General features: G+C 43.3%; 1 protein-coding gene across 5 annotated transcripts in view; it reads right to left on the minus strand.

Annotated features, from left to right (window-relative positions):
* SCUBE1 (signal peptide, CUB domain and EGF like domain containing 1) overlaps positions 1–27,893 on the minus strand; it is a 160,006-nt gene that overhangs the window by 91,127 nt on the left and 40,986 nt on the right. For all 5 annotated transcript variants that reach the window (XM_081911710.1, XM_081911707.1, XM_081911711.1 and 2 more), the window contains exon 4: positions 4,892–5,017. In XM_081911710.1, coding sequence (XP_081767836.1) covers positions 4,892–5,017 — 126 coding nt within the window. The remainder of the gene's footprint in view (positions 1–4,891; positions 5,018–27,893) is intronic.

The following is a 27,893-nucleotide window of genomic DNA, read 5'->3' on the forward strand; positions in this document are numbered from 1 at the left end:
TGAAAATGTTTATTTCCACATCTACTTATGGTTGGATACAAACTATTGAATGCTAACTATTATGTTTAAAGGTAAAGGTACCCCTGCCCATACGGGCCAGTCGTGTCCGACTCTAGGGTTGCGTGCTCATCTCGCTCTAGAGGCCGTGAGCCGGCGCCGTCCGAAGACACGTGTCCAAAGACCCGTGGCCAGCGTGACGAAGCTGCAGCTGGCGATCCAGTACCAGTGCAGCACACGGAAACACCATTTACCTTCCCGCTATAAAGTGGTACCTATTTATCTACTTGGCACTTAAGAGTGCTTTCGAACTGCTAGGTGGGCAGGAGCTGGGACCGAACGACGGGAGCTCACCCCGCCGCGGGGATTCAAACCGCCGACCATACGATCGGCAAGTCCTAGGCACTGAGGTTTTACCCACAGCACCACCCGCGTCCCACCTAAACTATTATGTTTAGGTGACTGTATATCACCCAGTGCATCTTTGGACATTAGCAATATTGTTTTAGGTCTGTCAGATACCATAAGAATGTGCATTCAGTGAATTTTGGACATTGTACTGGAACATATTTTCAGGGTTTGGTGTGCGCACACTGCTTATTAGATGGAAGGAGCTGGCCAGGGCAGCACCTTTCTCAATGATGGCCACAGCAGGGACCCACACCCCACACCTTTGGCATCCTTGCGTCATGGGTTTCAAGATGCTGGGAAACATAGGAACTTGGTTTGTCAGGAAGCAGAGGCCTCTAAGGGCCCAGTCCTGATCCATTTTTGACCAGAGGTTTGATGGTCTAAGTCTAAGATAATCCAAAATGGAAAAGCTTCCCAAATCCTGATTTAAAATCATGGTTTGACAGTGCCCTCTCTGCTATCCTATTTTTGAAACAGATTAGGCTTAGAGATTATGATTTTCCCAGAGACCATCTACTTAATTACAGCTAAGTGAGAACTTGAAGTCAGGCGTTCAGAATAATATCCAAAACTCAATCCACTGGATCGCCTATCTGTGCCTCCATCACAACAGATTCAGAGGAGGGGAAGTCACACAGGAGCTGCTTACAAACCTAATGTGTTGCAGCCACATGTTGGGTCCAGCCACTTGGTTAAGCCCAACAATACCTTTACTCCACGTTGAAAGATTCTCAAGTGGCTGCAGAGGTTGGTAATACTGGGCCCCTGTGGTATATTGGACCATTGGATTTAGCTGTGTGAAACCAAGGTTCAAATACTTATCTGGCTATGGCCTTGGGCAAGTCTCCACCTCTTGGTATACCTGCCAGGCCACATACATTATTATAAGGCATCTTCATGCATTTGCATTAGTCTGTTAGTTCCAACTCCTGTACTGAAGGCACGAAGGAGGACAATTCCAGGAAGAAAGAGAAGTGGGAAGAACCTAAAGAAATCTGTGTGGCTGCATGTATAAGAAACAGAAGAAAGGCAATATCATGAAGAAGAGTATGCACGAGTAGCTAACAGTTGCAAGGAGAAGGCCAGGCAGGCCAAAGCTTAGGTTTGCAAGAGAGGTTAAAAATATAAATAAAAAAGGGTTTTTTTGGTAATGTTTGAAGCAAGAGGAAGAACAAGCAAGTAGTAGGTCCCTTGCGTGCAGAAGATGGAGAAATGCTATTGGAGGACAGAGAGAAGGTGGAATGCCTCCTACTTTGCTTCTGTCTTCACCCAAAAGGAAAGCAGTGCTCAACCTGGTGATAACAGAATAAGTGATTCAAGGAGGGAGGTGAAGCCCATGATAGGAGAAGAAGTAGTAAGGGAACACCTAGCTACTTTAGAGGAATTCAAATCCCCAGGGTCTGATCAGCTACACCCAAGGGTACTAAAGGAGCTTGCAGATGTAATATCAGAGCCTTTGTCTATAATCTTTGAGAATTATTGGAGAACAGATGAGGTCTCTGCAGACTGGAGGCAGGCAAATGTTTTCCCCTTCTTCAAAAGGGAAAAAGAAGAAGGTCCAGGTAGCTACCAACTGGTCCGCTTGACGTCAATACCAGGTAAGGTCCTAGAACTTAGGAAAGGATGCTGTGATTACTAAGACCCAGCATGGGTTTCTCCAAAACAAGTGATGCCAGACAAATCTCATTTCTTTTTTCGATAAAGTCTTGGTGGATCAAAGGAAGTCTGTGGACGTAGTGTATCTTGATTTCAGCAAGGCTTTTGACCCAGGCCCCCATGATTTTCTTGCAGAGAAGCTGGTAAAATGTGGGCTGGATGAGATTAACTGTTAGGTGGATTTGTAGCTGGTTGACTGACTGAACCCAGAATGTTCACTAATCGTTCCTTGTCAGCCTGTAAAATAAGTGACAAGTGGGATGCCACGGGATTCTGTCCTGGGCCCGTTGTTGTTCAATGTCTTTATAAACGACTTGGATGAAGTTACTGGTGGGATGCTCAGCAAATTTGCAGATGATACCAAACTGGGAAGGTTAGCTAATGCCACAGAAGACAGAAATGGGCCCAAACTAACAACAGGAATAACCAGATGCACAAATATAAGATGGGGAACACCTAGCTTGCCAGTAGTACATGTGAATGTACTAGATACTTAGTAGAGCACAAGCTTAACATGAGTCAACCCCGTGATGCAGCAGGGAAAAAAAGGTAAGGCTATGATAGGCTGCATAAGAAATAGTTTCTCAATCAAGGGAAGTAATAGTACTGATCTATTCTGCCTTGGTCAGACCACACCCGAAGTCCTATGTCCAGTTCTGGGTACCACAATTTAAGAAGGATATTGACAAGCTGGAATGTGTACAAAAGAGGGCAACCAAGATGATCACGGGTCTGGAAGCCAAGCCTTATGAGGAACAGTTCAGGGAATTTGGTAGGTTTAGCCTAGAGGAGACTTAGAGGAGATATGGTAGCCATCTTCAAATATTTAAAGGACTGCCACATGGAAGATGAAACAAGCTTGTTTTCTACTGCTCTGGAGGCTAGGACCCAAACCACTGGATTAAAGCTAAAAGGAAGGAGATTCCAACTAAACATCAGGAAGAACTTTCTGACTGTAAGAGTTGTTCAGCAGTGGAACAGACTCCCAAGAGACTCTTTCCTTGGAGGTTTTCAAGCAGAGGTTGGATGGCCACCTGTTATGTGTGATCTAGTTGAGTTTCCTGCATTGCAGGGGGTTCAACTAGATGACCCTTGGGGTCCCTCCAACTCTACAATTCTATGATTCTAGATCTCCAGTAATGCAGAAATTCCAGACTCTTTGCAGGTGCAGGTTTTCTCATCACTGCAGTGCGGAAAACTATGTTTGTGTTGCCTCTCCCACCTCAAAACTCTTTAAGAAACAGCTGCTAAGGACAGGATCTGGAATCCTAATACAGTCAATTGATAGAAAAATTCTCCATGTCCATCACATATATGCTCCAGTTCCATGGCAATAAAACACACCATGGTGCATGTTTCTCAGGGCTCACCTTATTCAATTCACTATATCAGAGCTTTCCAAACTTTTCATGTTGGTGACACGGTAATTCAGTTTTACTAGCAAACTGGAGTTTAAACTAATCCCTTATAAGAAATATGGACATATGCATAAACTGTAATAACAAAATGAATGGAGACACACCTACACACTGCAGCCAACAAACTAACGTGTCACAACACACACTTTGGAAAGCTCTGCACTATATGTCTGTGAGTTCCATGTTGGGTCTATCAACCACAGTTCCAGTTATGCCACCCAAACTTGAATACAATATGCATACATGAGGGAATGCAGAACCTTTGCAAAGCCTTCGGGCTGCACTGTGGAGATTGAGGAACCTGGTGACCGGGTGACTGAAAAAGTAGCAAAGTGGGTCAACCAGGGTCAGATAACCAATGTGTTTACAGTGGTGCCCCGCAAGACGAATGCCTCGCAAGACGAAAAACCCGCAAGACGAAAGGGTTTTTCGGTTTTTGCGACGCTTCGCTAGACGATTTTCCCTATGGGCTTGCTTCGCAAGACGAAAGCCCATAGGGAAATCTCCGGGGACCTCTTTTAAATGCTGGCGGTGGGGAGCAAAGCCTTTCCCCCCCCCCTGGACTTCAGAAGAGGTCCAGGAAGGCCGGCGAGGGCGAAAGGCTTTGCTCCCCACCGCCAGCAATTTAAAAGCGGTCCGGGATAGCAGGGAAGCGCTTCCCACTATCCCGGACGGCTTTTGAAGGCAGGCGGGGGGGGAGCAAAGTCTTTGTCCCCCCTGCCTGCCTAACCGGGGGCTTTTAAATCGCCCCGGGACTGTCCGGGAGAGCGGGAAGGCAGGCAGGGGGGAGCAAAGACTTTTGCCCCCCGCCAGCCTTCAGAAGAGGTCGGGGGACAGACTGTCCCCGGACCTGGTCTGAAGGCGGTTTCCATAGGAACGCATTAATTGATTTTTAATGCATTCCTATGGGAAACCGTGCTTCGCAAGACGAAAAACTCGCAAGACGAAAAGACTTGCGGAACGAATTAATTTCGTCTTGCGAGGCACCACTGTAGTTTTAACTTTCTTATGGGGTCTGCATAACTCCTTCACCAATATTCAAAGGGGAGCCGGTTATTAGACATCCTACTTCATCCATTCCTACTTCATTTTTACTAAAAACAACAACCCTCAAATGGCAATCTGGAACAACTTCCTCCAATATTTATCAGTTCTATTTAACACCAGAGAATTAAGAAACGGATACAAATTTCTTCACCCATTGAATCAACATGTGGTTGTACAGCATGCCTGTTAAATACATTGAATAATTCCATACATGCTGCCTCTGATTACGAGATGGGCAGGAAATACTTAACCCAAACCCACAGGTCAATGAAATGAAATGGATTCCTTGATTTTTATAAAACAACAGCAATGTGGAAATTAAGGCATGTTGGGTAGTTAAGATTTAGTCTGCATCTACCTACATTTGCAGTCCTTCTGGTTTTTGGCAAGTTCAAAGCCAGGCCTACATTCACAGGCAACCCCACCTTTGGGTGTCTCTCGGCAGATATGTGCGCACCCATGATCTTTGTTCATACAGTTCATACCCTCTGGAGAAAGAGAAAGAGAAAGAAAATGCACAAATTCTGAAAACAATCCAGATGACAACAAATTCTATACATATTTATTGCAGAAATACCCCTTGCGCTGAGGGGAACTCATTTCAGCTTTTACAAGTTATAATAATATAATAATAATAATTTATTATTTATACCCCACCCATCTGGCTGAGTTTCCCCAGCTACTCTGGGCAGCTCCCAATCAAATGTTAAAAACAGTACAGCATTAAATATTAAAAACTTCCCTGAACAGGGCTGCCTTCAGATGTCTTTTAAAGATAGGATGGCTGCTTATTTCCTTCACATCTGAAGGGAGGGTGTTCCACAGGGTGGGCGCCACTACCAAGAAGGCCCTCTGCCTGGTTCCCTGTAACCTCACTTCTCGCAATGAGGGAACCGCCAGAACGCCCTCGGCGCTGGATCTCAGTGTCCGGGCTGAACGATGGGGGTGGAGATGCTCCTTCAGGTATACAGGACCGAGGCCGTTTAGGGCTTTAAAGGTCAGCACCAACACTTTGAATTGTGCTCGGAAACGTACTGGGAGCCAATGCTGATCTTTCAGGACCGGTGTTATGTGGTCCCGACGGCCACTCCCAGTCACCAGTCTAGCTGCCGCATTCTAGATTAATTGCAGTTTCTGGGTCACCTTCAAAGGTAGCCCCACGTAGAGTGCATTGCAGTAGTCCAAGCGAGAGATAACCAGAGCATGCACCACTCTGGTGAGACAGTCCGCGGGCAGGTAGGGTCTCAGCCTGCGTACCAGGTGGAGCTGGTAGACAGCTGCCCTGGACACAGAATTAACCCGCACCTCCATGGACAGCTGTGAGTCCAGAATGACTCCCAGGCTGCGCACCCAGTCCTTCAGGGGCACAGTTACCCCATTCAGGACCAGGGAATCCCCCACACCCACCCGTCCCCTGTCCCCCCAAAACAGTACTTCTGTCTTGTCAGGATTCAACCTCAATCTGTTAGCCGCCATCCATCAAGCTACTGCTTGAAACATGCAGAATCAGACTAGACCACAGTGGGACATAAAAGATAACCAGGTGTACTATATAGAGCCTATATGTTCCCATTCCTAGTTGTGCTAGGAAGACGGGACTGATGTGAATCACAAATAATGAGAACTGTTTACGGAGTAACTGGAGCAAAATTAAGCCTGGGGGTTTAACTGTAAGATGCCGGAAATGAACCAGAGGAACAAATCTTATTTGCTGAATCTTGCCACTGACATCAGAGAAACAAATTGTGTTCCTGAGAACAGCAGACGCCAAGGAAAAAACCACCCAGTGTTTTGGTGCTCAGCAGTTTGGTGAGATGAAAATTCTGTTCCTCAGAATTTTATATTCCCATTGTCCACATATTCACCTTTTTCTGAGTCTGTTTGTCTCCAATTGTTTTTCTTACCTGCTTCTTCTTCGGTCTTCCTGAATTAGTTACATGGACAGTCCCACTTAATCAGGGACCTGTGGGTGGGTGATGTCATAATGCTATAAAGCCAATTAGATTTGCCTGCATCAGGGGGTCCCCAAACAGGTGCCCGTAGATGCCATGGCGCCCAGGTCTAGTGGTGCCCCTGAGCAGGTACTCCAGACTCTTCCTGTTTCTTTATTTTAAAAAAGTAAGTTTCTAGCCCTCTAGAAAGAACACCATGGGGCAAAATGTACAGGTACCTTCTAGGTGATTTGTGTGGAATGAGACTGGTGTTCCTCAGTACATTTTTCTTCCTACTGAGGAATGCTCTCTGCTGTTATTAGACAGCAACAGCATCAGGGTGATGGGAGGGATGGAGGAGCTCCATAACTGGGACCAGAAGGACACACTTCACTCCTCATGATAAACATAAGGTTAACAGGAGTGGCTGTCTCTCTAATTTTGTGATATGCCACACCCCTCCATGGCACTCATTTTGTGACCATCACCACCAGCGCTTTCTCAAATTTCAAAATGTGGCCCCAAAATGTGGTGACCACTTGGCTACAGGATTGAGTGTGACTGAGGACATTGTTAGTAAGTACATGAGAATGTTTGCAAGTCCTCAGAAACCTCTAAAAGAGGGTGGAGGTGGGAATCACATTGCTGAAAATGCTGAATCCTGTACGGTCAGTCCTTGTTAGGAACCCAGGAAACTGATTTATACCGATCAGAATCTAATCCTTGCTGTCTTGTCTTGGACCTGGGACCTTTTGCATGTAAATCACATCCTCTACCACTGGGAGATCAAAGTACAGTGGTACCTCAGGTTAAGTACTAAATTCATTCCGAAGGTCCGTTCTTAACCTGAAACTGTTCTTAACCTGAAGCACCACTTTAGCTAATGGGGCCTCTTGCTGCCGCTGTGCCACTGGAGCACAATTTCTGCTCTCATCCTGAAGCAAAGTTCTTAACCCGAGGTACTATTTCTGGGTTAGTGGAGTCTGTAACCTGAAGCATCTGTAACCTGAAGCATCTGTAACCCGAGGTACCACTGCACATGCAGTATAGACACAGGTGCTTAATTTTCAACCTAGGTTCATTTAGAAGTTTTTTATGTAGCGCTCCTGAAAGCTAATGTCCCGAAGTGGGCATGTTTGCCAAGAAGCAAGTCATACTGAGTTCGGCTGAACTTACTCCCAAATAATTGTGCACAGGATTGTGGCCTTAGGAGCAATTGTTAGCGGCATAACTAGATTAGAATGCCAAAAATGACTGGATGTCCTCTCCATTTTGCCTCATGACTGTTGGTTTTACTGTTGGTTGCAGTAGTCAGTTCTCAGTTATCTACCAAGGTGTGTTTGGTTGTTGTTCTTTTGGGTAAGGATATGTTTATGTCTTTTTAACCACTGCTGCCTCTCCCCACCCCCACCTCCGCCACCATTTTTTCACTTAGTATCATAATGGGATGTACGTAGAATGTAAAAGATGCTGGAATCTTCTCTGCCCTAAACCAGTATGTAAATCTTGAGAAAAGCAAAGTTCACAAGTGCATTTTAAAGGGGCACAATCTGTTTGTGCTTAAAAGAAAGCTGCTCCCCCCCACCCCTCACATTTGTGGGTCTGGAATAACAATGCCAGAATGTTTATTTCTAAAGGACTGTTGTCATGGCAATTCCACCGAGAACATCGTTTTTTTTCCCCCTGCAACCTCCTTTAAAATACATAAGGAACCTAGCAGCATCAGAGCTCTCAAGAAAGGACAATTACCTTTTATCGCTCAACAGCAGAGAAGGAGGGTTTCTTTTTTAACCTCCTCAGTAGAAAATTATGTTGAAAGGAATAATAAAAGCCCATTTCAAGAAGCACCCAGAAGCCTATTAGTGACAAAGGCTCCCTCCCCTCCTTTCCCATGAATAATTACAGCTCTTCAAGAAGAAATCAGCCCAGGCTAAGGGCCCTTTGTCAGCCTTAGACAGTAAAACAAACATTTGACTATACAAGGATTTCCCTTTCATGTACCTGTCCAGGAGGCAGAAAGAAAAGGGGGGGGGGGCCAAGTAAAACTTCAGAGTGCCTGAAAGAGAGAGAAAATCCAGAGCAACATCTGCTGCAATTACATTTTTTAAAACCCAGGACACTTTAAATAAAACACTCATATCAAAGCCATGATGCTAGTTGCGAAATACATCTCGGAACAAGCAGGTACACCATGCTTGTATGTGGTTTAAATGAAGATGTGAGATTTTTTTAAAGAGGATTTTATACAGAACAGATGAAGAAAAGCGAATTACAACAGAAGATATGCAACTGCACTTGTGCTATTTTCATTAACATTTCAAAGAAACTTAGTAGTTAGAACTGAATTGTTCTGGGAATCACAAGGTTAGGGATGAAATGGCAAAGATCCTGGCATATGCTGATTCCTTCATGGGATTTCCCCTTTTCAGACTTTACACACCAGGTGCCTTAACCACAAATTAATTACTCATTATTATTAAATTTTTGCCACCCTTTTGGCCAGTCAGTAAATCTCACTATGGTAGTGAACAGTTAGTGCTTTATCGTAACATTGCTTATTGCAAGAACTCTTTAAGATATATAATTACAATTTTGATTTATAGTCCAACATATGCAAGGGCATAGGATGGGTAATATGTCAGTTGATCTGACGGAGCATAGTGTCAAAGAAACAGAGCTAAGCATCAGGAAGATTCAGATTTTAAAACTGCCATAAACTCACAAGGTGATGTTAGGTAAGCATCAGTCCCTTTCATCTGCAGAAAGGTGATAAAAAAAACTGACCTACTTTGCAGGGTTGTCAAAAAGATTGCAGCAAGACAATGCACGTGAAGCAATGCAAATGTGCTATTATTCTACTCTGTCACTATCCACCAGCTCAACCAAGCACAGTTTAACTTAAGAGTTTGTGAAAGCTCCACATGGAAAGATAAACACGGGCCAAATTTTTCTACCAAATTACAGTGGTGCCCCGCAAGACGAATGCCTCGCAAGACGAAAAACCCGCAAGACGAAAGGGTTTTTCGGTTTTTGCGACGCTTCGCTAGACGATTTTCCCTATGGGCTTGCATCGCAAGACGAAAGCCCATAGGGAAATCTCGGGGACCTTTTTTTAAATGCTGGCGGTGGGGAGCAAAGCCTTCCCCCCCCTCCGGACTTCAGAAGAGGTCCAGGAAGGCCGGCGGGGGCAAAAGGCTTTGCTCCCCACCGCCAGCATTTTAAAAGCGGTCCGGGATAGCAGGGAAGCGCTTCCCGCTATCCCGGACGGCTTTTGAAGGCAGGCGGGGGGAGCAACCCGCCCGCCTTGGGAAGAGGTCCTGGACTGGGGCTTTTAAAATGCTGGCAGGCGGCAGCGAAGCCTTCGCTGCTGCCCGCCAGCATTTTAAGATCGCCCAGGGACAGCGAAGGACTTTTCCGCTGTCCCTGGGCGATCTTAAAATGCTGGCGGGCGGCAGCGAAGGCTTCGCTGCCGCCCGCCAGCATTTTAAAAGCCCCCGGGACTGTCCCAGGAAGGCAGGCGGGGGGGGGGGAAGCAAAGACTTTCGCCCCCGCCAGCCTTCAGAAGAGGTCGGGGGACAGACTGTCCCCAGACCTGGTCTGAAGGTGGTTCGGTTTCCATAGGAGCGCATTAATTGATTTTTAATGCATTCCTATGGGAAACCGTGCTTCGCAAGACGAAAAACTCGCAAGACGAAAAGACTTGCGGAACGAATTAATTTCGTCTTGCGAGGCACCACTGTATACCAGCTCCTCCACCATGCGAACGGCAGCAGGGCTAACGTCAGACCCAACACACCCTTTCAACAATGGATCACTTATTGCTTAACTTCACCCCTAAAAATAAAGACACAAGATCTACCCACCCGGGAAGAATGGCAGATGAAGGTGATGGACTACATGGAACTGGCGGAAATGACTGGCAGAATCCGAGACCAGGGAGAAGAGTCGGTGGAGGAAGAGTGGAAGAAATTTAAAGACTATTTACAGAAACACTGTAAAATTAATGAATGTTAGAAGGATGTTGGAATGAAGTTATGTGGTTTTAGCAGAAATGTTATAAAGGATTAGGAAAAAACAGACTGTTAATTGGTGAAAGGAGGGAAAGTAAAGTTACATTATATTAAGATAAATTACAGGACAAAAATTGGAAAAGATGGAAAGGATTTGCTGAAATAGTTAACCAAATTAGAATACAAAAAAGGGAGATGTGAGGAGGTCAAGGAAACAAGCAAATGAAAGATAAGTTATGGGAAGATTCGCTGTGTTTTTTAATGGATTTTATTTTTCTGTTTTCTTCTTTTTCTTTTTCTTTCTTTTTCCCCCCCTTATTGTGATGTGTTGTTTTGTTTTGTTTAATTTTGTTGTTGTTGTTTTGAATTAAAAAATGGTGTTTTTACTTTTTCTTTTTGTAACCTTTAAAACCTTAATAAATATTATATTATTTTTTAAAAAAACCAAAAACAAAATGTCCCCTGCCCAAGCAACTATTGGGATTGATTATGTAATCTTGCAATCCAGTGCTAAAGTTTGCAAAGGGCAACTGCACTGGCCTACACAAGCTGGAAAGAACATGGTGGGCAAACAGCAGGTGTCGGTGTGAGAGAGAAGAAAACCACAGAGTTATTTCTGACTAATTAATCTGATTCCTTCATACTTACAATCAAGTCACATCCGACAGTGGATTTGAAATTGTTTTCCTGAATAGCATATTACTGTTTCCAAGCGCTAAACACATTATGCACAGTTAAGCTAAAATACTGGTGTGCAGCTGAATCTGTTTTAAATGTCTGTATAAGGTTTACCAAAAGAACATATGCGAAACATTTCGAATGCTAAAAGCATGCAGTCACCCTTGGGAGAGGACATGCTACTTCCTAATTACAGCTATGCTAAAATCTTGGATTCCTCCATTGCTTTCTATGGATAATTTTCCTTTCTGCCTTGGGGACAAAAAAAAGGGGGGGGGAGTGAAAATGAACTAGAATTTGGAAAGATCATCTGAGTTCATCCATTTGAATGACAACACCTTAAATGTTATTGAGTGGAATCTGAAGAAAAGGGTAAAGGGGGGTAGGAAGAAAGAGGAAATTGAACTACCCTAGCACTAATAAATTATAATGTCCCAACAGGGGACAGATTAGGGTGGGAGTGATGAGCGCCAATACGTTAATTCTGCTTATGGTATGATATATAAAATAGTAATGAACCTCAGAATTCCTGACTAAGGACCTCTATTCACTGTTTACTTTTTAAAGACATACAACTGGTGTATTAAGGATATGCCTAAAATGTGAAGTGGGAATGGGGACAAATTTGTGTTTGAAAACACATATTGTACAAGTACATTTATCAGAAAGCTTGGATTTAAAGTGGCACCCTGCTGAGGGCACACTCCGTTTCAAATTCAAGTTTCTTGCTGTGCAGTGCATGAAAAAACTCAGTGTCAGAAGACTGGATCTGTAGCTCTTAAACCTCACTTTCTGCAATGCCAATAAAGAGGGATACATTGACTTTTAAATCCAATTTGCTGGTAATCCATATCCATAAATATTTATACTATACCAGGAATTTTGCTCAACAATTATAATATTAGTCCAGCCAAAGAAGAAAGCAGAGGGCTTATTTTAGGCTGTCTATGTTTACTGATTTGGAAGAACCAACCTTACATGTGTGCTCGTTTGTTCTGCCAAGAAAACGAAGATTAAAGGCCAACATTTTGGGTGCCAGAAGTCAGCAAAATTGGAATGGCACGTAACTTCCCTCGCCATGAGATTTGGCAGGAAGCATATCCCAGACCAGCTGACCCTTTATAAAATGGCTGAAATTCTTTGGAGTAGCTGTTTTCAGAACCTTGTTGAGATCAACCAAGGGCCAAATGATGTTAGAGCAGCAGATCCAAGCATTCAAGGAGATATAATAATAATAATAATAACGTTATTATTTATACACCGCCCATCTGGCTGGGTTTCCCCAGCCGCTCTGGGGAAGCCCACCATATCCATTTCTAACAGCAAGGGGAACCCAGTTGAGGACTGTGGGACATTCTCCTGCTCCTGAAGCTTACCTCACTCAGGCAATTTTCTTTTAGCTAAGCTCTGATAAGAGATGTGTCACTTGGCTCAGGAAAATGCAGGGGAAATAGGGACATTCTGGGATCAAATCAGAAGCTGGGATGACTTTTGTAAATTCAGGACTGTCCCTGGAAAATCAGGACTCTTAGAAGGTACAGCGGTACCTCTGGTTGCGAAAGGGATCCGTTCCAGAGCCTCGTTTGCAACATGAGCAGAACGCAACCCACGTTGGCGCATGTGCAGGTCGTGATTCACCGCTTCTGCGCATGACATCATTTTGAGCATCTGCGTGAGCGGTGAAACCCGGAAGTAACCCTTTCTGGTACTTCCGGGTAGCCACGGGACACAACCTGAAAAGATTTAACCTGAAGCAAACGTAACAAGAGCTTTGACTGTATTAGGGGATTAGATTTGCAGAGACGTGCTAAACAATAAACAGGACTGTGTTATCTCAACTTTAGGTTTGCCATATTTCAAACAGTGAACAAGTTGTTGAGAGTTTTTGTGAGATTTTTGGGCAAAATCGACCAAAAAACACAAACACCACATTTTGGGGCTATTTTGATGGGGAAACGGCAGAAACGGCACTGCTTCCATGGGCTGCCATACGTCCATGCTTCTGTGCATGCGCGTGATGTCATTTTGAGCGTCTGCGCATGTGGCGACACCTGGAAGTAACCCATTCTGTTACTTCCGGGTCGCCAGAGGACGCAACCTGAATAGATTTAACCTGAAGCAAACGTAACAAGAGATATGACTGTATGTGTCTGCAGGCATTGTGTTGGTGACCCCTGGTCTAGCATGTATGAATACTGAATGTTCAATCACAACAGTCCATTATTTATTAAATAGGTAACACGTCTGGCTACAGCAGACCCTAAAGGCAGTTCACAATTCAATCCATTTGAAATAATTTTTAATAAACAACACAATTCGGACCCACAAAGAAAAACATCAGTAAATAAAATAGTTGCAGACAAGAGGCAGGTTCTTCTGTTTTTTGTTTCCTTGCCCACTCCTTCTTGGCCTTCCCCCCAAAGCCCATTTTCATAGAGCATGCAGGCAATGTTGGCAGTGTCTAGACTCCCAGTGAATTCTTTTTTTCTTGGAGGGGGGTGTTCTTCCATTCAAAGCTGCCAGTGGATAAAACTAATTCCCCCAAAAGGTAACTATGTATCTGACTTCAAAAATTCAAAACTGAGAATGTAGTTATCTGATGCTCATACTTGTCTAATGTAAACATTATTATTATTTACTGAATTTATATACCGCTCTGTATCTGGAGGTCTCAGGGCGGTTCACAGAAAAGATCTGGGTAAGCATCTTAGAAGAGTGCTTCAAAAGAATCTTTTTTTAAAAAAAAATGTAAAATTTATTGTTGTTTTTTGGGGGGGATATACACATTTTATATATAATTGCCCAGCTTTGTTTTGTTTTGTCAAGATGACATTCATAGTATTGCCCCATTCTGCAGTTGATGAGAAGGCCAAGTGACTAAAACATGTGATATTGTGGATGAAATCTAAGCCAATTCTCACGCTAAACAGCTGCCGCCTGCTCCTCTAGCTGCAAATTGCTAATTGCTGTCTTGTAGCATCTCCGGCTGCTGAAACTCATAGGCCTTAATCATGCCAGTTTAATGGCATATATGGAAAAAGCTAGGTTTAGACTTTGCCAGGATTCACGCATAAGAAAATTACTAATTTAGAAGCTGGGCTTCCTGATCCCAATTTCTGATTTCACCTGGGAGTTGAGAGAGTTGCATACGAGAGGAGTGAGGGTGGAAACACAGATTATAACAATCCATACTACTGCAGAAACTTACTCCCTTCTCTGCCACCACCACGCTGTATTTCCCCAACTTCAACAACCAGTAGTAAGCAGCAGGGAGAAGAATCACTTGGCATGAAGACACAACTTTTCCTCCACTTTACCATGAAGGACGCAACAAAAGGCTTCTCTGTTTCGGGCAACAGTCCCATAGTTACCATTCCATGTAATTTTGTTTTTATTGACTTATATCTGCCTATCCATTGAATGATCAACAAGGTGAGATACAACACTGTTAGCAAACAAAATGCACCCCGGATATTGTGTGCTTTTTTGAGGCAGTACATGCCGTACTGCCACCTCTTTCCCCCCACCATCTTGCTCCCGGCGCTTGCCCCATCACCTGCTCGCCCCCTTCCCTCCAAACCTCTGCCGCATTCCTGCAGCTGTTGGCACAGCCTCCTAGAGGTGCTTTGGCAAGACTCTCACAATCACCAGAGCACCTTCCAGAAATGTAAAAAAGTCACACCAGAGCAGAGGAGCTTTGGTGTGGCCCTTTTATGATCGCCAAAGCACCTTCCTGGAAGGAGCCTTGGCAATCGCAAAAGGGTTGCACCAAAGTGCCTTCGGGAGGCTGTGCCTGCGGCCACAGGAAGCGGCTGGAGTCATGGTGAATTCTAGCACCTATTTTTCTTGAAAAAAAGAACACCGGCTACAACTCTCATAAGGCACAGTCATCATAGCCAAAATTCAGGGTTGATGGGAGTTATAGGTCACACTGTCTGGAAGGCAATACAATGGCTACCATTGCATTAAACAATATACAAATACAAAACTATTACATAATAAAATACAAAGCAATGACATGGCAGAAGGTAGTACCCAGGGGCACAGAAGCGGAAATCCTGCACTTACATAGTAAAGATAAACAACAAAACATTTCTTTACTGAAATCAGAGTGGAGCATAAGAGAGACACCACGGGGGGGGGGGGGAGGAAGAGAATTTAGAAGTACTTTCAGTATTGAAAGTTCGCACTAGATATGGGTGACAGATCTGAAAAGGTTGCAAACAATTGGGCTAAACCAGTCATCTCCATCTTCATGCCATCTAGGTGCTTAGGGCTACAACTCCCCTCAGCCCCACCTAACATGGCCAATGGTCAAGGGTAGTCCATCAACATCTGGAGGCCAACAGGTTGGAAAAGGCTGGACTAAACCATCTTGAGAAGACTACTGAGAAGTGGATACTGAGGTGGGATTCAAAGGCAGTCTTATCAAGAAGCTGAGTTTGTAAAATTATACACTCAAAAACTGTAACCAGTGGTGCATGTGAACTGAAATCTGAACAAGAAGGCTAAGGATAATTGACAAAAACTTGTAACCAAGAAGAGTATGAGAAGGGTGGAAATTTGGCAATTCATTTTGATATGACCAAGAGCAATTGCAAGAAAGCATTGCCTAGAAGCCCTAGATGAAATAATCACAGAATACACTTATGCGTCTCTAAATATTTTTGTAAAGAACACTGGGGAAGTTGGCCGTTTAATGAAAGGGAAACTCAGAATAAACAACAAAAAATAATTACTCAAACAGAATGACAGAAATTAGAGGAGATAATTGCAGGTGTTAGGTCGTTACTGCCTACAACTTTTTCCTATTCCTGACATTTCATATACCTCAGGTTACATACGCTTCAGGTTACATATGCTTCGGGTTACAGACTCCGTTAACCCAGAAATAGTACCTCGGGTTAAGAACTTTGCTTCAGGAAGAGAACAGAAATCGCGTGGCGGCAGTGGGAGGCCCCATTAGCTAAAGTGGTGCTTCAGGTTAAGAACAGTTTCAGGTTAAGAACGGACCTCCGGAACGAATTAAGTTCTTAACCCGAGGTACTACTGTGAAGTTTTGAAGTTTTTACTCAGGTCAGTGCAAATATCTAGCTATGGGGTTTCCTGCATTCTCTGTGGGAGATAAGTCCATGACATTATTCTCAATGCTAGAAAATATTCCATGATATTTAGCATAAGTCGTTCACAGCTCCTTGCTTTGTTCCGGGACACACACATCCACATCCACACATGCACACCCTGTCATGAACTGGCTGAATGCAGATGAGTGGCGGGAGGCAGCAACCAGGGGACCCCCTAGGGAACTCCCAGAGGAAGAGGGCTCCAAGCCAGGGGATTGGTAGTGGGGAAATGATGAGTGGTCAGTGGGAGAAGGAGCAGACTGGGAAGAGGTGACAGGGTTTAGTGAGCAGGAGGAGGCTGTGGCAGAGCAGTTCAGACTCAGACTCCGAGGATGAAGCAGAGGGTGGAGGGGAGGGTGGCCAGGAGGCAGGGGAGACAGGCTCCTGAAGAATCCAGGGAGTCTCCCCTCCTGCTGCAACCAGCTCCCCTCCCCCTGGTCTCCTAGAACATGCAGAGAAATGAAATGGGCAGAGCAGAGGGTGGTTGTGCACAGATGCAGCATGAGACGGAAGATCCTGGGGAAAAGGAGTCTTAGTCACAGGACACTTGTGAAGGCAGGGACCTTCAGTCCTCGCAACTGCACCACTGGGACAAGACCTCCTAGAAAGAGTTGCTGAGACCACTAGGCCAGAGCAGTGATTGTTTCCTTGAATAAAGAGCTAACTTCACTGTCCTCAGGTGAGTTGTTGCTTTGTTGATAACCTACACCTGACTCCAACCCACCCATGCATCCACACCTTTTCAGAGTGATGCCGAGAACAGCTTGACCAAAGAACGTCCTTCAACATGAAGGATGCTGTGCAGTGAAAGTATGGGCTGAAACTGATGGAGAGACCACTGTCAACTGCAAATTCACTTGGAGACCCAATCGCAAAGGAAAATAGGTTGTTATGATAAATCACAATTGCTATACACCATTGCATGGCAATGTCTATATGTTTGCTTTGAATGGAGCTGAAAATATTAGAAATCTTGGCACTTGTTTACAACTACATTCTAATCACTTAATGTATGGCCCATGTTGTGGTGACTTGAGATCATTATTGTTGGTTGGTTTATACCCCACCTTTTCCCCCTGACAGGCACTCAAGACCGCTTACAGATAAAATAAAAACAGCAAAACAAATACAAGAAAAAACAATTAAAAAGCAATTAAACATTGATAGAATTTAATCTATCAATCTATCTAATAACTATTAAAAACATACAGTACTGTGTCTTTCTGGATGGCAACACCCCTTCTGTGGAATTCCCTCCCTGAAAGAAGTCTGATTACCCCCCCATATAGTTAATTTTCAAATGTCTACTAAAACAAGGTTGTGGGCTTTTGTGTTACAATTTTTGCCCAGGTCATTAAAAGTGCTATTAGCGTGCTGCTGTATACTGATATTATTTTAGTTGTACTGCTTCTTAAAATACATTTGAATTAGTATGTACAACTACTGTATTTTTTATTATGTTGCTTACTGCTCTGGGACCCATCAGGAGGAAAGCCAGCATATAAATTAACAACAATAATAGTAAGAGTAACAACAACAACAACAACAACAACCTGCTTGATAGATTTGAACACATGTGAATTATGGCCAAAGGTAACCAATTACTTGAATCTAAACTTAATCTGAGCCATCGTACAACCAAAGTACAAAATCTGATTTTACAATTTAACCCCCCTAAATTGGCCAGATCGAGATCCAGACCCCTAACTATTGCACCCCATCCTTTCTTCCACAGCAGCAAGAGAGTAAGGAGCATTTGGAAGGCCTGGCCTCTGCCTCTTCACAACCCACAGTTGGCTGCACTTGGCTGCGCTTAATGTCGTAACAGCACATCCCTCCAGCCCTCCCAACTTACCCATAGGATTTGCATCTATATTAACACTTCCTAATAGAAGAAGATTTTTCTTCATGTAATTTTTGCTTTTAGTTCATTAGCTTTTCAGAAGAAAGAACCACATTGTGCCCTCTGTCATGCGAGATGTTTTAATAGTCTATAAATGAAACTTTACTATTTATAGGATTAATGTGGCAGCAAACTGCGTAGGGTATCTGCTGTTCAGGGCTGCAGGTTTCAAGTCAAAGCAAATCATTCTGGCACAGCTGCTAATTTAACAGTGTGGTTTTGACACACAAGTACTTGGCTAGTTAATAACACAGACTGAATTATCATATTTACACGGAATGGTATTACGGGAAATCCTGTGCAATGAACTAATGGCCTGTAAGGTCTCTTTAAAAAAAAAATTAAACAAAATCTATCCCTTGACAGGAAACAAAGAGGTTTCATTCATCCCAGTAGTAACCATTAGGATTCTCTTTAATTTCACAAAAAACAGTACAAGAGATTGTCACTTCTGTTGCACCCCTGTTCGCTAGAAAACAGTATGCCTACTCAGGGGTTCAGCCTGAAAGTGTGAGGAGACAAAGTATGTAGGCGGCAGGGATATACATCCAGTCCCCACTCCACCCCTACTTTTCCATGTGGAGTGTGAAGGTCTGAAGGGGGTTTCTAATGATGTTTAACTGAGTTGCACTTAGAAGCCTCCGTGGGATCAGAAACCTTGCCTTATCAGGCTCCCAAACTGCAAGCATATGTCTGACTAAAACATCAGGAAGAACTTTCTGACAGTAAGAGCTGTTCGACAGTGGAACGGACTCTCTCAAAAGATTGTGGACTCTCCTTCCTGGGAGGTTTTTAAGCACAGGATGGATGGCCATCTGCCATGGATGCTTTAGCTGAGATTCCTGCATCGCAGGAAGTTGGGCCAGATGACTCTCGGGAGGCCTTCCAACTCTACAATTCTACGAAGTGTGTTTTAGCTTTTGATTTAGAAGTCCCCTTCAGATCTTCATATTCAAAACGTGAAGTTCAAGTATGGTGATCAAATAGGTGAACTCCTCAGGTCCCAGCACACTTTGTGCTCTCGTGCCTCCATGCTGGGCTTCTGAAGGAGACCCATTTCCTGACTGATATTAGGGGAAGTCAAAATTGTTTCAACAAATACTTATTTGTTCACCTGTTCCAAAATGGTCACTAGATTTTGCTCTAAAGACTTTAAGAACCTTCTTCTCCCATACAAATCTGCCCAAAAATGAAGCTAAGCTTCAGGGGCCTGGCGCCATTTTCCCAAGGTGTCCTGGAGGTGAGTCGCTGTGATGGCCTTACCCCTAGTGGTGCCTGGACTCTGGAATGCAGTGACACCGAACATCCAGCAGGATCCACCCCTGCCCATCTTTTTCAGGGCAATTAGGACTCATTTGTTTTAACAGACATATGGTTGCTAATCAACCTCTTTTAAAGTATTTGTGGGAGGAGGTGGGGAGAGATGGGTCCAGAATTGGCCTCCACTGTCACTTACGGACTCATTGTTAAAACCCTGTTTATGGAAGACAATCTTACTTGGCTACGAGTGATCGCCAAAGAAGAATAACAATTGTGTGCAGGGACTTGTGTGCGTTTTCTTGTTTTTATCACGCATTTTGTATTTTCATATTGTATTTTTCTGTTATGAACCACCCTGAGATCTATGGATGAAGGGTAGTATACAAATTTAATAAATAAAAAATAAAATAAATGAATGAAATCATTTTAAATAGATTTGTTGATAAGTGTTCATTGTAGATGTATTTATGTGTTTTAGTATGCATTTGCATTTTAAGCCCTTCATAATTTACAGCCAGGGTACCTGGTGAATATAGCTCTGAGGTTAGCTTGGAGAGTGTTATTACTAGCAACTAGATACGGTGCTGCTCTGTTATCTGCTGCTTCTGTTCCTATTATTTCTTTGGGGGTGGGGGGGTTGTATGCAAATTTTATTCTGTTGTTGCTGTTCTGTTTTCATTGTGAAGCCAACCTATGAAAGTTTCTTTGTAATTAAATAAATATATAATATGATGTGCATTTTACAGGTTTACATTATAACGATGACTTTTTTAGGTAGCCTTTGTTATCTCATATAGAAGAGCAGCGTGAAAACCCCGCAATAAAAAAAGGAACATTTGAAGTGAAATTGGAAGTTCCTTCTCATACAAAATATCTGAGGAATTTCAAGGAAACCAAATGAGTGTTGTTGATAAGCGTAATGACATTAAATACCTATTTAGGTAAACAGAGCACAAGAAGTATATTATTATACAGAATATCTCTATTGTTTACATGGCAGGATATTTTTTTTCAAAAACCCAACTGACTCCAACACTGAGTCACTGTGCTTGCGCTGGTAGCTTAGACTGGCTTAGTGGGAGACGTTTTCTTTATGACTACATAAATCTTTTCCATTAAAATGAGAGTTATTTATGCATTGAACTACCTGTGCTTGCATCAGACCTGGTGGGCCAGGAGAAAGCCTTGCCAAGACCACAGACTAGCTCAGACCTCCAGGGGCTTCCAGTCAGCCGTAAGGAGTGGTTTAAGAATGTGGGTTTTTGAAGTTGGCTTGCGAGTCCCCTAGGGCCTCGCAGCTTATTTTAAAGAGAAAGTCCCGGCTACTTTTTACTATATGCTGACACCAATGGGAAAGGAGGAAATGCTCTGAATAATAGTACAAAACTTCATTTTTTGAAAGCCCTATTTTGCAGCATTTGACTGCACACCTAAACTGGGCTGAGAGCGCATAAAAAGCAGTATCTCAATTTCAACATGAACAGTGTATTGTGCTTGCAATATAATACAATAGGAGACATTGAAAAAGTCACGTTTATAAAATTCTGAGCAAATATTTGCACTAATGAAGGTTAAGGAGTTGGCAGTCCTGGGAACTGTATTCCTCTATTTATCCAGTCTAATTTCAATCCAGGCAGCTTCCCTCCATTGGCCTGGCAACACTTTCAACTCCGACCTCAACGGACCCTCTATAGGAGCAAGAAATGATTTATTCTTTATGCTCGCTGGGCTCTGGTCTTCTTTCAAGCCATGGTGGCTAATTCCACAAAAATCACACATAGTGGCTTTATAACAGGATCTGCGGTCAACTTATATCTGATCTGACACCACCTATGTCATTCCATTAAGACTATACATTGTACCTGAACATGACAAAAAAGGAGAGGGTTGTTACTCCCTTTGTCTAATGATGCATTTATGTTGTTGTTGTTGTTGATTAATTTACATGCCACCCACTCTGGGCAGCTCCCAAAAAAACATAGTGAAAACACAATACAACATCAAACCCTAAAATTTTCCCTGAATAGGGCTGCCTTCAGATGTCTTTTAAAAACCACATAGCATTCTACAGGGTGGGCACTGTGGCAAGAAGGCCCTGTGCCTGGTTCCCTGTAGCTTTGCTTCTCGCTGTGGGGGAACTGCCAGAAGGCCCCCGGAGTTGGACTTCAGGGTCCAGGCTGGATGACGGGGGTGGAGACGCTCCTTCAGGTCTGCTGGGCAGAGGTCGTTTAGGGCTTTAAAGGTCAGCACCAACACTTTGAATTGTGCTCGGAAACGTACTGGGAGCCAATGTAATAATGTTAAGAGCCAATAATGTTATAATAATATACTGGGTGTCAGTAATGTTAAGCAAAGTGAGTTATGAATATTGGGCACATCCAACAAAGTACTGACAATTCTTCACCCATCAAAAAAGTTCAGGATGACTGAAATGCTACGGATAAACCTCTTAAAGCTGAATTAAACTATTAAGCTTTTAAACTATTTTAAGGCTGCAATCCTATATGCACTTATTTGGAAGTAAATAAGTATACACATATCAGGAGTGCTCTGATGGTGTTTCCTGCTTGGCAGGGGGTTGGACTCGATGGCCCTTGTGGTCTCTTCCAACTCTATGATTCTATGATTCTAGGGTTATACTATATGTTCTCCTGATTGGCCTAAATCAGTTCCTTAATTAAATTGATTATGATGCTCACTTATTAGAATAATCCATTTCCTAGAAATAACTATTTTCACTCTCTCATAAACCAAGATTTCAGTATATAAATCAATAAGACTTTCTAGATATACATGCTGTTCTTCCAAGGGCAGCCCCACATAGAGCCCATCCAGACAAGTAAGAGGCGTTATCAAGATTCAAGGATTTTTAAAACTCTTGCCTGGAACATTTATTAATTCTTTATCCACCCCTCTTCTGAAACAGGACATGTCTGCATACTGCGCCAAGGCACTTGCTCCTCCAGTGCTTCCAAAGTCACCTTTCATAGACCTTCCCTTGTTTCACTATCCATTTAATAAACAAAGTTTTGGTCAATGGAAAAAGCTTAGGTTTTACACTACAGTATTAACTACACAATGAGAGAGAGGAGCAACTCCTTTAAAGGGAGATGCCATCCAGAGTAAGGGCCTAAGGGTCTGTCTGTTTCACCTCACTGGTTTTTGATACATCAGATTCTTCATTCCATAAATCATCCTGAGGTCAAAAGTCAAGCAGCTCAGACTCTCAGTTCTTTTGAATCTCTCATTTTTAATAATGAAACCACCAACCCTGGTTAAATCTCCAAACTATATAAGGCTCTGTCTTACACGACCCTTCATAGGCTTGAGGAAATGCTGGGAGGCTGATATAACAACACGATTCATGAAGGAAAATGGTCTGGTATGTGCTTATCTCTAACTGTAAAGTCAATCTCTGAGCATGTAAGAGAAAATCTGCTGGAGGAGATGTGTAACCCCATGATCATATTACCTTATGAGTGGGTTTTAATGGGTTTAGTGGGTTTTAACCTTATGCTTTTAATTGCTGCTAGATTTGTGTGTGTGTGAGAGAGATTTCGAACATTGTAAAATAAGACATATTTCCTGATCCAAGACTGGTCGATTCAGCTGTTATAAAAAAACACCTTCTAAGACTCTTGTTGTGAATCTTGTGACTGTAGCCAGACTGGTCATTTCTAAGAACTGGAAATCCCTGACTAGAGATCTGTTTACAGAATGGATCTCCCAGGTCTGAAGTATGGCCTTAATGGTAAAGTTAACTCATGAACTGCAGACTAGAAGGAAAAACAAGGCAACAACTCATATATAGATTATTTGGGCTGATTTTTGGTGACTCCTTGTCCTTCGATTCTCTATGTTCCTCCAGGGATTGTTTTGGGGTTATTATTTTCTGCATGTTTCCATTCTTCTTGTTGTTTGTACAGGGTGAGTACACATGTTCCACGGGGCCTCTTCTAAAAGACTCACCCTGTACTTTTCCATGTTTATATCATAGAATCATAGAGTTGGAAGGGACCCCAAGGATCATCTAGTCCAACCCCCTGCTATTCAGGACCATGCAGCTGTCCCATACAGGGATTGAACCTGCAACCTTGGAATTAGCAGCAGCATGCTCTAAGGGTCTAACCCATGGGTAGGCAAACTAAGGCCAGATCCGGCCCAATCACCTTCTCAATCTGGCCTGCGGACGGTCCAGGAATCAGTGAGTTTTTACATAAGTAGAATGCAGTGGCATAGTGTGGGGGGTGCAGGGGGGCCGGCCGCACCGGGCGCAACACCTGGGGGTTAGGGTTAGGGGGCGCAAATCCACGGGTTAGGGGGTGCAAATTACTTGCCTTGCCCCGGGTGCTGACAACCCATGCTACGCCACTGGTAGAATGTGTGCTTTTATTTAAAATGCATCTCTGGGTTATTTGAGGGGCATAGGAATTCTTTCTTTCTTTCTTTTTCAAAATATAGTCCAGCCCCCCACAAGGTCTGAGGGACAGTGGACCAGCCCCCTGCTGGAAATGTTTGCTGACCCCTGCTCTAACCAGATGAGCTATACATCGGTTCAAGTACACATTCCAGCCAGGCAAATCCATTTGGGGGGTGAGGCAGCAGAGATTTCTGAGCACCATATAGGCCTTGAGGGCTGCACTGGCTCCTGGGCCTGATCTATAGCTATTTGTAATGGAAAAACAAATTAGAAACTGCCAGTCTTTAGAATGCAAATAAATGCCGTAAAGAAAAAGCCTTTCCCTTTATTCTTTCATTTTAGTAAACAGTAGATGAGTTTTGTAAAATAAACAAACTTTTTTATTTATTTCCAGCAAGCCTGCCCAAGCACATGATTTTAGCAGGTGCAAGTGTTTTAAAGTTACTGGTCTTGTTTTATATACCTTGAAAATTTATGTAACTTGCTTTAAATATTTTAATCTTAGTTTATATTAATATTTCAGGCTGTCTTGTAAACTGCTTGGATGTCATTTCCTTTATTAAGTGGTATGTGCTATTTGTTAAATAAAATGAAATATACAGATAAATTGTAATCCAATTTTTTTCAGAGGTCACACACTAACTGGCCACCACATCCCTGATTTGAAGAAAAGCACCTCCACTGTAGTCCATTTATGACACTTGCACTATCTGCCATTTAACATTATATAAAAGTAGGGCTGCCATATTTCAAAAAGTGAAAGTGTTGAGCTATTTTGTTTGTTTGTTTGTTTTGCCACAAAGTTGTTGAGGGTTTTTTTTTTAGTTTTGGCCAAAGTTGTCTCTGATTTTCCAGATGAATGGCAGCCCTATCAAAAGCAATTGTGAATCACAACATAGAAGACCTAATGGCCTAATGGGCAAAGTGATACCAAATGACTATTGCACTGAACATGTGCCATAGCTTTGCACAACTCCATTGCCAAAAGACTCACCCTGGAGTGAGAGACAGAAAGGGAAAAATACCAAAACAACAATCTGTAAGGCTCACACTAATAGGGGGAAACAGCAGCTACACCTTTGAAAAACGAAGGAGAAAATTTAGACTTCCCTGTCCAGCTGAAAGTTATTTGCTCCAAGAGATTTTTTCTTCTTCAACAAAGCCATTTCGTCCACAAAGATTCAGGACTCTGTAAAGTATTTACAAGTGTATTTGAAGAAAAGGAAATGTGTTTTATAATATATTTCTAATTATGTTCACTGTTTACTTTGACGTGTATTTGATGTTGCTTCCTGTCACTGAACTGTGTTTCTTTTCTCACCTTTTGTAAAAAGGAAAAGGAAAGTGGTAGGCGAACTGCTGGCAAGTGCTAATATTTTTCTAGCTGGGTGTTCATTTGCTTTCAGCAGGACAAGGAAAAGTGCAATTCACTAAGGAGCCAATATTCCAATTACCCAACAAGCTTTATTTATGCTCTTTGGGGAAGAGCGTAGGTTTGTGATGAAATAAACTTTCACATGAAAGAAAAGTAGAAGCAACTATAGCATTACTCATTAATACAAAAGCAGTGCCCAAGATTCCATCACACTTGGATGTGATCAAGAAATACAAAGCATGATATGCCTTCACTCCCACTGGCTCCCATTAAGTTCTAGGATGCAATCTGGGATAGAGCTGAAGACAGACAGACTCTCTCCATCCCATTGGCCAATTTAGGTCTCCCCATTTAGGCTTCCCATTTGGTCCACAATGTGGTTCGGCACAGGGCTGTTAACCCATGGGTCAAAAATGAAAAGGAAGCACCAGAAGTACACGCATATACCGTATTTTTCGCACTATAGGACGCACTTTCCCCCCTCCAAAAATGAAGGGGAAATGTGTGTGCGTCCTATGGTGCGAATGCAGGCTTTCTCTGAAGCCTGGAGAGCGAGAGGGGTCGGTGCGCACCGACCCCTCTCGCTCTTCAGGCTTCAGGAGAGCCCCACCGCCAGCCCCACAAGCTTGGGGGACAGCGGGGAGGCGGAACGCCGCCATCCCGCTGTCCCCCGACTTGGCTAGAAGGCTGGCGGGGGGGAGAAGCCTACTCCTCACCGTCGCCAGCCCCACAAACTCGGGAGACAGCGGGAGAGGCGCAGCGCGCCCTCCCGCTGTCTCCCGACATGGTTTGGAGGCTGGCGGAGGGCTTCCTCCCCCCCCAGCCCCGCAAGCTCCCAGAGCGATGCCAAAGCTGCGCGCAGCTTCGGCATGGCTCTGGTTCCCGTTCTGGGGGAGGGGGAAGCTCAGGCTTCCCGCGCCTGGGGGGGGGGAAATATTTTTTCCCCTTTATTTCCCCCCCCCCCAAATCTAGGTGCGTCCTATGGACCGGTGCGTCCAATAGTGCGAAAAATACGGTAGATGAATGATTGGCATGTAATCCTATGGTAAACGAAAATGCTGCATATGAAAACAACCCTGTGGGGGCATTATTTGGAATCTCTTCATAACAATGGCAGCACACTGGTTTTTCCAATTTGGAGGGGCTGGTTTCAAAGGCCTTCAGACCTGAATTTTTTAATAACATTTTGGTAGATATAGCTGTCAGCACCAAATTTAGGGCGGTGTGCCAAGCTGAGGGGTCCCACAATTGAGATGATCCATTTGGGGGCCCCAAATTTTGCTCTTGCACAGGGCGCCATGTTATAAAAGATTACTGAAATCTGTCCCTGCAGCTGTATGCCAGGAAGGCCCAGTGGTTCTGCCAGATTGACAGGAAAACTTTCAAAAAGTATGCTACTGCACCTGGAATTCAAGAATTCAGGAACATTAGAAAATTCCAGGAGCAAAAGAAATCCCAAACTGGGATAACTTAATAAAAAATGGCCCTCACTGAGTTGCAACTGTTTGGGTATCTGCAGCAGCATCCAAAAGAAATGTGTGATAAGCTGGCCAATTCACTGCAAGGGGAAGACAACAACATTCACCTTGTGTTCCAGCAATATCAGAAATCTGGTTAAAGGAATATGGACAGAACAAAAATTCAGGTCAGTAAATTTCTATTCCTTAGAGAAAAGGAGACTCATGTGAGGTATGACTCTCTGAAGATGAACTTTCTAGTGAGACATTGCTAAACCAAAAAGGAACACAAAAGAACAAAAGTAAAACTGCTGGATCAGACCAAATAGCCCAGTATTCTGGTTCCAATAAGAGCCAGGAAGATATTCTATGCCCCCTTGCCCACTGCTGTTTCCCCCCCAGCTCCTGGTATTCCGAAGGCTTTTGATCACGGTTTTACCTAGCTTAATACTGAATAATTATTTGACCTATCCCACAGGCACCTTTGCCCAGCCGTGCTAATGATTACAGGCCATGTTTCTCTTTTATCAAGCAGAAGTTTTAGTCCTTTGGTGCCCAGCTGCAGCACAGTGATTCATTGGGAAGGTTTAGCAGCATAAAAAGAAAATAGCATCAGCTTGCTCAGAGCCAGTTGCTGTGGTGAAATATTCATCACTTAAGTGATAGTTATGTGCCTTTCCAAAGTGTAAAATAAATAGACCTTCCTAAATCAAGACTCCCCGTGGTCTATGTTTAATTCACTTATTACAGAAAACACTTATTTATCCCTCTATTCACAACATATCACCTTTGTACAATGTCATTATCACCATTGTACAAAATTCTGCATGGTTGGTACTAGGATAAAACTGCAAAAAGGGGAAAGATAATGTATATTCAGTTAAAATCACCTATAAATTGGAAATAGAAGGTAAAATTTGCTTCTGGCAGAAAACCAAGGACATTATTAAAGCCAGTATTTGTAATAAATGCAACAAATTAAAGGTCATTTGACATTTAAAACACCACACCCTGTAAACTGGTCAGGTCTAGTAATCTGAATGGGAACTATATATGAGCAAATCAGTCTATTTTCTAATCTGTGACAAATTCTCATGCATTTGTTCATGGATTGTCTCTCCCATTTACTCCACTAGGCAAGAATTTTCAAGTTAGGTAGCCCGTAGTTGTTGTCCCCCGCCCAACCAGCCTTGTTGCTGCTTCAGGA

This window comes from Podarcis melisellensis (assembly GCF_964234715.1).
Source record: "Podarcis melisellensis genome assembly, chromosome: 5".
Lineage (NCBI taxonomy): Eukaryota > Metazoa > Chordata > Lepidosauria > Squamata > Lacertidae > Podarcis > Podarcis melisellensis.